Below are 11,205 nucleotides of genomic sequence, written 5' to 3' on the forward strand. Positions count from 1 at the left end.
CGAGAGAGACATGAGTAATCAAATTTGATACTCTACACGCTATTTACCTGGTGGATGATGCTCTGGTTCAAAATATTTGAGAAACGAAATAGAAACTGAAATGGAGGAAGAAAAAAAAACATTCAGTCCATTAACTAGTCGACCGGCTGGTCGTCCCATCGGACGTCCCCAGTCTATTTGATGCCACCGTTGGAGCATCTCGTATCAAATTGAGAAAATCGCCTTATTTTTTCTCAGATTTGATAAAAAAAAGGTTCACCGTTGAAGATGCTCTAATAGTTATCATTATTTACAAATAGGAGTCATACTCCACAAAGCCCGTGTAAAATATTGTCCAATTTATTAAAATTGCATTGATTCGTATTAATCGACATTGCTCTATTTACTAACTGTTGTTTAAATTTTAAAATTTATAAATCGCTTTCGAAATCAATCTGCTTCACTATAGTTGTTACATATATATTTTTTAACCCATAATGAAATATCAAAATAAAAATGAGTATGAAAAAAATTTAATATGTAAAATTTATTACAAATTAATAGTTATATATATAAAAAAATATTATGTAAAATTAGTTTTTGTTATATGTATATATATATAATATTTTGAAAATTAGTATTATATATTATGTAAAGACTTGATAATTGATCAAAATATTCCTTAATCCGTTAATTTGTTCAAAATCACTCAAATTATAATTTTTTAATCTGTTAATCCATTAATTCACTATTTAATTTATAATTTTATTTTTAAACCATGAGAACCATACGGCTCACTGCCATTACTGGTCGAGTACACCAAGTATTCTATAGGCCACACCTAGGAGATAACTTCTCTTCAAAGGCTATAGCCACCCGAACGTTAAAACCAACCTCTCTCAACTTTTCTCTCTCTACTCTCGTATATAAACTTGTGTTTCCCGGAGAATTCACAACAACAGATACGGAGAAACCCTCTCGACCTTCTCGCTCGAAAATTTTCCCGAGAAAATCTCCGAGAAAGTTCGTATGATCAGTCGGAGCGGAGACAAGAGAGAGCTTCATTCCAAGGAATGGTTGCTTGATCAATGGTGATTTTGGGTAAAAGCGGAGAGAGAGAAGCAGATAAGTTAATGGCGATGGGATCGGAGAGATCGAAGCCTCTGCACAATTTCACGATGCCGTGTTTGAAGTGGGGGAGTCAGAGGTATCTCAGGTGCATGAAGATGAATCCAAATGGCGAAGTCTGTTCTGCCGATCGGAGGTCTTCAGCTTCCGAAGTAGATAAGCGTTTGATCGGGAGGCGGATCGGACGGACTGATCGGAAGGAGAGTTTCCAGAAGTCTCCGTCGCCGGCGGAGACGGAGGTTGGGGTTTTTGGCCGGAAATCGAAGGCTGCGAGCGACGGAGACGATGGAATCGAGGCGGTTAGGGAGAAACTGATGTTCGATCTCCAGACGGCGGCGGACAAGATGAAAGTCGCGATTTTAAGGGAAGGTTTGGAGGACGTACGGCCGCCGGCCGCCGCCGCAGCACCGGCGGAGGCCGACGGTGCGAGACCGTGGAATTTGAGGACGAGACGAGCTGCGTGTAAGGCTCCGACTGGAATCAACGGAGCTATCGGCGGCGGTGGCGGTGGCGGTGGGAATGTTAGTGGTGGCGGTGGCCGTGGCGGTGCGAAGAGTTCGAAGGTTGACGAGCGAAAACCTAATTTCTCGCCCTTGAGGACCGAAAACAAATCTCCAGGATTGGTCGGCGATGTCACCGTCCCGGCGGGGGAAAATCTCGCCGGCGAGATGAGAGATAGGGCTAAATTCTCAGTTTCGCTTTGTCGGCGAGAGATTGGGGATGATTTTATGGTGATTGCCGGACATAGACCGCCTCGGAGACCCAAGAAGCGGCCAAAGATTGTGCAAGAACAGCTTGATGTAAGTGAAATCTAATCAATTATAAATTTCAAATTCTATTTCTTCTCAACTTTCTTTGTTTCTCAATTTGTGATTTGATTGAATTGCGTAATTTACTGTTCTATTGATTTCTCTGCAGTGTCTTTTTCCGGGCTTGTGGTTGACAGAAATCACCGCGGATATATACAAAGTTCCTGAAGTTCCTGAAACTGGAAAAGTAATTACTCTGCTTTGATCCAGTTTGATTGATTTTGTGCAATTGTTGGAATTTTTGCTAAACTATGTTAATTCTTCATGTTTTACAGCAATAGAAATTGATGGAATTGATGCTGTTTCTGGAGGCTTGAAGGTTTATCTGCTTGCTGACCACACTGGTGCATTGTTGACCTCTTATTAGTGGTATACCGCACCATCTTTGTCGATTGGGAATTCGATGGAAGTGTTGAATTCCTGGGTATGATGTGGTGCAAGCTTTAGTTGACTTATAAAGCTAATCTTGTTAATTATAATTATTTTTAGTCATGTTTTTTTTTTTTTTTAATTGGAATAAAATTGTACAGAGAAAAAATGGCAGGATGTTGCTAGAAGTAAATGCTTTAATATATTGAACTTGTTTTTATGAGTAAGCTATGGCATTCTGGTCATGTGTTATCTTGTTGATAAACTCCTGATATTTGGCTAAATGCTCATTTTCAAGCTTTAGGAAGCATCTAATGGTGGAATGTGATGCTTGGCTATATGTCAAATTTATATTTGACAATTCATATGTCATCTCTTCATTTATTTTATTTTGAAGTGGGGAAAGATGAATCCATAAGTGTTGTTTCTATGGAAATTCTTGAACTTGATCTTACTATGAAGTACCTCAATTGTTTGCTCTTCGTATTAGTACAATATGTTTGAAAAAAATCAAACTTTATATATGTCTTTGTGTAACTTCTTGTTGATGGCAACATAAGCTTGGTGTCTTTTTCAGTTCTTATAAGGAACCAAATGAATAGCATATTGCAATTGATCGGTACCTATTTACAAATTATCAGTCTTGCTTGCTGCTTTAGGTGGAACATATTTATAAACATGTCGTAATTCTTCAGCCTTTCTATTTCCTAAGTGCCTTTCATCTACAATTAGTTATGTAGCTAATGCTTGTTTTGGAAATTAAGGTTCTTTCTATCTTGTCTTCAATGTCAAATTGGTTTGATATATCTGACTTTTCTGGGTAAAAGTAATTGCTAGCCTTCGTTTTTATGATTCTAATTTTGAATATTGCTGAATCCAAGTATGTAGTCTTTCAATGTTCATTTGTATTTACAGTTCTGCTACGTCAACACAAAATCCCCCCCCCCCCCCAAAAGAGCAGTGATTGGCACCCCAAGTACGGAGGCACCCCCGGCACCCCCACCTCCATGTGGGGGGCTGTGGACCAAGGGAAAGTAAAAAAAAAAAAAAAAAAAAATTTCAACCAATCACATGCTGCCACATCACTGGGGGTCACTGGGGTCCTTCAAAACTGGGGTTTCAAAGCATTTTTGCCCCAAAAATTGCTCGAATGTTTGCCATTGGAGTGTGTTTCACGCGCTAAAGAGCCCAAATCATATAAGTCTCTCTCTCTAGATAAAATCACTCTCTCTCACTCACCCCCGACAATGATGACCGCCAGCCACCACCGACGAACTGTCCACCACCGAAAACCAGATTTCACTCTCTCTCTCTCTCGCCTCTTGACTTGGATCTCTTGGTTTTGGAGGATTTCTGATTGGGTTTCTTCAAATAATGAAGAAGTAGTGAGGATTACACAATGGGAAGGAAAGAACTAGAATTGCATAAAACAGAATAACGAAAATATGAAAACAGAGAGTGGAGAATTTTTTTTTTTTTTTTTAAAAAAATGCTCCAGACATTTAATCGTTTTGCAGAATAAAAAAAATGTTCAAGGAAGAAGAAAAAATGATGACGAAACAAGGAGAATTAATGAAACAATAAAGGAGTGCAAAAAAAATTTATTGAGGAAAAAGACTGAGCCTGAAGAAGACTCTAAGGCCTCGTTTGTTTCACTAGATATAAAATAGAGGATATAATATGATGTGGGATTTAGTCTTCTCCACTACAATCCGCAAGGATCCCAGTCTTGTAGGGGCAAAAAATTGAGAGGTTAGAGAACACCCTTGCATCTTGATTTTCTCCTCCAATAAATTTTTGATCGTCTACTCTTCCACATACTTCAATTGCTTGATCCTTCATCGGTGCTGGGAGGGTAATTTATGTGAATAAATTGGGCCGAGCTAGGTCCATCTATCTTAAGCATTGGGCCGAGCTACGGGGTCGAGGTGAAAGCTTTAGATAGCTTGGTCCTGGGTCATCTGGGCACCAAGTTGAACGGAGACGACATCAGGGGTCTGACTTGGCTATCTAAAGCTAGGCCCAGTAGCAGGCCGAGGTGTTAGCAAGGAAAAAGGGCGCTATCCTACAAAGGGGCTACCACAGTGTTATCCAGAGCAACATTGTGACTTGTTAGCTCGGTTGACCATACTGTCGGCCTAAGTAAAAGAGTTGAAACCATCTCACTTGGTTGGCAATGAGTAGGGTATTATCAGGATAAGCATTATCCTTGGGAGTGTGATTCCTAAGAGGACTCTTATAAGAAGAGTTGGAGTCCTATTAGGATTGTGTCAGGTGGAATCTATAAAAGCTCATGACAGGACCTAGGTACATGGATCACAATTCTTACTCTCAAATACGCAGAGCTTTTGTTTCGATTGCCTATTTTGCTAACTTAGGCATCGGAGGGGTTTCTGGCACACACCGGCCTGCTAGCTCACGTTTGTGTTTTTAGGTAGCAAAGCGACGATGTTTGGAGGAGCACGAATATGATCAACATGATTATACGAGAAGATTATTTCGTGTTCACACAATTGACGCTGTTTGTGGAAAAGATCACAGAGAACAAACCTTTTGATTGAGTCTTCCTTCAATTAATGTCAATGGCACAAAACGAAGACTAGCCACATTCTGCTATTGATGGGCAGACCCTAGAAGGGGCGAGAGACGCGAAGGTCTGCATTTTGTTCCACCCATGGCAGAATTGGATCCCCAACGACAGAACCTACGGAGAGACACACGAAAGAGACGAGGCTTAAGTCCTCATCGCTCTCAAAGCCTTGATAGGCAGAGAAGGAGGATGGATCCTCAGGTTCTTGAAGATCACATAAGGGAGCAAGACGAATTGATAAAGAGAATGGTCGCTGAGCACACCATTACCCTTAGGTTTCCACCAGCCTAAGTTCACAACTTAAGAGGAAAATGTCAGATCCCTACGTGCACTTTCACCACTTTCGCCAAGTTATAGCCGTGTATCGATGAAACGAGGCTCTAATGTGTATCATGTTTCCTACGCAACTTGCGGAGGCATTTGTTACCAGGTTTAGAACAAACACCAAGACGCCAGTGGAGATTGACCAGCTACTCTCCATCGACATGGGCAAGAAGGAAACATTGAAGTCTTACAACAACTGGTATTGAGAGACTTTTAATCAAATCGAAGATTGCCCCATAAACCTAGCTATCGCACAGTACAAACGGGGTTTGCCAGCAGGCAATAAATTGAGAGATTCAATAACAATGATGCCACCCTTCATAATGGAGGCCCTAATGGAGAGAGTACATCAGCACATTCGGGTAGACGAGGATGACGCTCGTGCCAAAGTAAAATTGGGCACAACAGCGATGTCAGACAAAAAACCTACGGCAAAAGTTAACATGGTCGGTCGGGAAGAGCGACCGAACAAAAATGGTCAGGGTAGACGAGCAAACGGTGAGGACTCTCAGGCAAGGAAGTTGAGAGTCCACACCGCCATCACCACGGTGTTCAACAAACCCATCTACCAGATTCTTAGCGAGATACGCGACAAACCCTTTGTTCGGCGGCTAGCCGAGTTAGAAGAAGCGCGGAGGGGCTATGATGATAGGTACCGTTGCACCTTCCATGATAAAAAGGGACACCGAACTGAAAACTGTACGCCATTAAGGCAACATCTGGAGGAGTTAGTGGTCGCAGGCCACCTGGACCAATATATTGAAGGGGAAGCGTAGCCAGCCCCCCAGGATCGCAAGCAAGGGAGCTCATGTGAGATAATGTACTACAAGACCTTCAAGCAACTCAAATTAGAGGACAAAGATTTAGCACCCGCAACATCTCCCTTAGTCTGCTTCAACTTAATGCCAGAATGGTCGGTTGGCAAGATAGTTCTGCCAGTTAAAGTAGGAACAATGACAAAGCAAGTAGAATTTTGGGTATTGAAAGTCCCATCCACTTACAACATAATCTTGGGAAGAGCATGGTTATATGCCATGCGAGCGGTAGTGTCGACCTACCACTAGGTGTTACGGTTCCCCAATGAAGCCATAATGATTAAAGAAGTCTTAGGAGACCAAAGCATGTTCAAGCAATGCTTCGTGACTGTAAACGGCAGTTGAGCTGCCAAAAGGTTCGTACAAATGGTGGAAGAGCTAGAAAGTAACGAGTTATTCGCAAACATCGGCAAGGCAGCCGAACAAAAGGCAGTAGAAGATCTGGTGGAGGTTAAAATAGACGAGAAGATCCCAGAAAAGTTCTTTTTGCTCAGCTCATCTTTGTCCAGCACCGAGAGAATAGAGATCATGAAAATTTTAATTTCTAACATCGAGGTGTTTGCCTGGACGCCGTACGATATGCCTAGCATTGACCCAAACTTCATCTACTATCAACCCAATGTCCACCAAACTGCCAAACCAATTATATAGCGAACTCGCTGATCGGCACTTCACCACGCTGCGGTAGTGGTTGAGAAAGTGGGAAATCTACTAGAAGTAAGGGCAATTAGGGAGGTTTACTATCCCAGATAGATCTCTTACACCGTGGTGGTGCCAAAAAAGAATGGCAAGTGGCGCGTTTGCATAGACTACAAGGCAGTCAACAAAGCATGCCCAAAAGACAATTTTCCTCTACTATGAATAGACCAACTGGTGGACTTAATTGCAGGTCACAACCGACTTAGCTTTCTCGATGCGTATCGCGGTTATCATTAGATTGCTATGCATGAACCAGACCAGGAGGTCACATCGTTTACAACACCCAGAGGATTGTATTGCTACAAGATCATGCCCTTTGGCCTGAAAAATGTAGGGGCAACATTTTAGCGAATGATCACCAAAATGTTCGAGCCATTGTTAGGCAGAACAATGAAGGCTTACATAGATGACATAGTAGTCAAAATTAAGAATGAAGAAGACCATCTCAAGGATCTCGCCGAGATGTTCCAAATTTTGAAGACCCACAAGCTGCAACTAAACGCATCCAAGTGCGCGTTTGGTGTGAGGTCAAGAAAATTTCTTGGCTTTCAAGTAACCAACCGAGGTATAGAAGCCGATCCATCTCAGATCAAAGTCATTCAAGATCTCGAAATGCCACAGTCAAGAAGGTACAGCATCTCACCGGCCTAGCAGCCACACTGAACCAATTCATAAGTCAGTCATCAAATAGGTGTCGACCGTTCTTCCAAGCACTGAAGGCCAAGTTTGAATAGGATGATGAATGCAACCGCGCTCTCGAAAGCTTGAAAAAGTACATGAGCTCTCCAACATTGTTGGTAACCCCAATACCAGGAGATGAACTCTTCTTATACTTAGCAGTTTCCCAACATGCGGTAAGTGCAGTGTTGGTACGAGCTGAGGGTATACAACACTTGTCTATCTTTTATGTTAGCAAGACATTGTTGGGCGCTGAAACAAGATACCTGCCATTGGAAAAGTTGGCCTTAGCTTTGATGATGACTTCAAGAAAATTATCGCACTACTTTCATGCCCACACTGTGATCGTCTTAATGGCCTTCCTCTTAAAAGCCTTGTTTGAAAGGGCAGACTTTTCAAGGCGAATACTAAAGTGAGCTATGGAGCTAGGACAGTTCGACATCAAGTTCCGGCCACGAACCGCGATAAAAACCAAAGCATTGGCAAACTTTGTGGCAAAGTTTGCGCCAGGTAGTCATTATGTGTGCCCAGTAGACTTATCCGAGTTAACCGAGCAAAGTGGGGAAAGGGCCATGGGAATAAAGCCGCCCCCGTAGCAAGGCGAGCAAGTGAGCGGCGAACCACCTAGTCCTACAGCGGTTCCTAAAGATATGCCTGAGAACGAAGTGCTAAGATCGTCAAGCAATAAGGAACAATTCGCTACAACGGACAAAAAATGTGGAGAATGCACCATTAACATCCCAGATCCTAAAGCGTTATCAAATTCCTCTACATGCTGGAAGTTGTTTGTAGGGAAGATGTGAAAGCTCTTCGTGGATGGAGCATTCAACAGGCACGGTGCTGGACTGGGGATAGTCCTCATCTCACCAGCTGGTTTGACCATTAAACAAGCAATCAACCTTGAATTTTCAGCATCCAACAACGAGGCCGAATATGAAGTGCTGTTAGCCGGTTTGAAGTCACATTTCGCATGGAAGCCACCAAGCTGATGGCGTACAGTGACTCCCAATTAGTAGTCAACCAAATTTCGGGAGACTACAATATAAACAATCCTTCACATGACCATACTTGAAGTGTGTCCATCCTAGCAAGGTCGAGACATTTTTGTTTGAAAAACGCAAAGGCATTTGCAGAAGCCACTAAGGGGGAAGATCGCTGGCTTACCGAGCCATTTCACAGAGTATTGGTGGTCGTACATGCAAGCAAACGCTGAGAAGTACGTCAAAAAATGCGAAGAAATATTAGAAATTCGCGTATTAAATCCATCAGGCAGCAAGAGAGCTCCTACCCTTGACCAACCCTTGGCCTTTTGCGATGTGGGGCCTAGACATTGTAGGACCACTCCCAACCGTGCCGGGTAACAGAAAGTTCTTTATTGCAGCAATGGACTACTTCACCAAGTGGTTGGAAGTAGAGGCACTTACCTCCATTAAAGAGAAAGACGTCAAGATGTTTGTCTGGCAAAACATCATAACTTAATTCAAAATACCCAAGGCCTTAGTATCTGACAACGGCACTCAATTTGATGGACGACTCTTCAGGGGGTTTTGCGAAGAACACAAGATCGAATTCTATAACTCTACGCCAGTATACCCCCAAGCTAATAGCTAGGCTGAGGCCTCCAACAAAGTAGTCTTAGACAGTCTTAAAAAAAGGCAAAAAAAAACGAAAGGGAAATGGGCTGAAGAACTTCCTCACGTCTCGTGGGCGTACTAAACTACACCTAGACAGTCGACGGGGGAAACACACTTTTTCCTTGGCTTATGGCATGGAGGCAGTAATCCCTCTGGAAGTTGGCCTCTCCACCATTAAAAGCGAAAATTTTGATTCAAACTTGAATAGAGAGGCCATGGCTCTAGAATTAGACCTTGCAGAAGAGAGAAGAGAAAGGATATTGATACACACTGCCTCATATCAACAGGAGTTGTCCAGGAAATACAAGAATGAGGTGCACCTAAGGCAATTCAAGATTGGAGATTGGGTGTTGCGCAAAGTAATCAGAAACACTTTGGTACCTGGAGATGGCAAATTATGACCTAATTGGGAAAGACCAAACAGAATGATTGATTTGGCAAGAAAAAGGGCATATCACTTAGAAGATGTGGACGACCGAGCTATTTCAAGGCCATGGAACACGACCAATCTCAAAGTATTTTATTTTTAGCTATTTGGTAAACACTTGTAATTTTTCTTTTTCAATAAGACAAGTAGACATTTTTTTGGTAAAAATTATTTCCTCTGTTTGTAAAATTGTTCGTACTCATTGCCCACTGGGAGGCAATTAGGAAGGTTGGCAGGTTTAACTAACACTTTTTTTATTCTTTAGCCCAGATGAGGATCTGGGCTTAAGAAGATTGGCAGGTTTGACCAACACTTTTTTTCATTTTTTAGCCGAGATAAGGATCTAGGCAAAAGAAGGTTGACAGGTTTGACCAACACTTTTTTTATTCTTTAGCCGAGGTAAGGATCTAAGCTTAAGAAAGTTAGCAGATTTGACCAATACTTTTTTCATTCTTTAGCCAAGATAAGGATTTAGGTAAAAGAAGGTTGGCAAGTCTAACTAACACTTTTTTTATTCTTTAGCCGAGATAAGGATCTAGGCTTAAGAATATTGGCAGGTTTGATCAACACTTTTTTTATTCTTTAGCCGAGATAAGGATTTATGCTTAAGAAGGTTGGCAGGTTTGACCAACACTTTTTTCATTCTTTAGCCGAGATAAGGATCTACGCAAAAGAAGGTTGGTAGATTTGACCAACACTTTTTTCATTCTTTAACCGAGATAAGGATCTTAGCTAAGGAATGTTGGCAGGTTTGACCAACACTTTTTTTATTCTTTAGCTGAGATAAGAATATAGGCTTAAGATGGTTGGCAGGTTTGACCAACACTTTTTTCATTCTTTAGCCGAGATAAGGATCTAGGCAAAAGAAAGTTGGTAGGTTTGACCAACACTTTTTTCATTCTTCAACAGAGATAAGGATCTCTGTAACACCCTGCAAACTTATCCTGTTATACACACTAACAACATGATCATAAAATCCCCAAAAGGGGTCGTCTATCCCATTGAACTAAAAGTTGAGTGTCTTACACTTCATATAGAATATTCCCAATATGTTCAAAGTTTGCTCTCAATTCGGTGAACTAGATAACTTAACAAAACATAAGACCCTAGGGCGTACAACATTACAAATACAAAAGATAATTCTGTTACATACATCCCAAAATAAAAGTAAAACCGCTAAAAACCCTGGACTTCAATTAGCTCTCCAAAAGAAATAGGGTTAGTGTTCAATGAGGTAGACCTTTTTCGACTCTTGAAAAACAAGTTAGGGTTGAGCTATATGCCCAGTAGGAATACATTTATCCAAGTATCTAATCCTCTGAATCAGATTATGGCATCTATGTGATGAAACGACACAATAAAAGTTGTTTAGCAAATATATACATGTTCCACATCTCAAAAGAACCTTTACAATTTAATTCAGAAAAATTCAGATAACGTTATTTAATTAAATAATTAAACATTCATTACCAAGAAATCAATTCACATACATTCCATCACATGAACCCAACTGAGAACAACCATTTCTTTTTAAATACAACCCCTACATTCGCCGGCTACTATACGGCGGGGAGTGGGCACCCCAAGAAAATCATCCGTTTTTTCACTTTCGCCGGCTATTATACGGCGGGACTGTGTGGACACCCAAAAACGTTTTTCCACATTCGTCCAACGATAAGTCTAGACAGGGAAATTGGGCACCTTTCAAAACTCCTCGCACGAGTACAACACAACACCACCTTCACATAATACC

The 11,205-nt window shown here is 41.5% G+C and overlaps 1 protein-coding gene across 2 annotated transcripts; it reads left to right on the forward strand.

The window, feature by feature from the left end:
* Positions 1-774: 774 nt before the first annotated feature.
* LOC114313389 (uncharacterized) lies at positions 775-2,512 on the forward strand. 2 transcript variants are annotated; one of them, XM_082870904.1, is made up of 4 exons: positions 880-1,628; positions 1,662-1,907; positions 2,026-2,103; positions 2,192-2,512. In XM_082870904.1, exons 1-4 carry the CDS (start codon positions 1,068-1,070, stop codon positions 2,195-2,197), a joined length of 891 nt encoding a protein of 296 aa, XP_082727030.1. In that variant the 5' UTR covers positions 880-1,067; the 3' UTR covers positions 2,198-2,512. The 2 variants fall into 2 exon arrangements, with proteins under 2 accessions (XP_028115575.2, XP_082727030.1); XM_028259774.2 differs by having other exon boundaries at positions 775-1,907.
* The last annotated feature ends 8,693 nt before the right edge of the window (positions 2,513-11,205 follow it).

The sequence above is a fragment of the Camellia sinensis genome, chromosome 5 (genome assembly GCF_055761805.1).
Source record: "Camellia sinensis isolate YWXY chromosome 5, ASM5576180v1, whole genome shotgun sequence".
Lineage (NCBI taxonomy): Eukaryota > Viridiplantae > Streptophyta > Magnoliopsida > Ericales > Theaceae > Camellia > Camellia sinensis.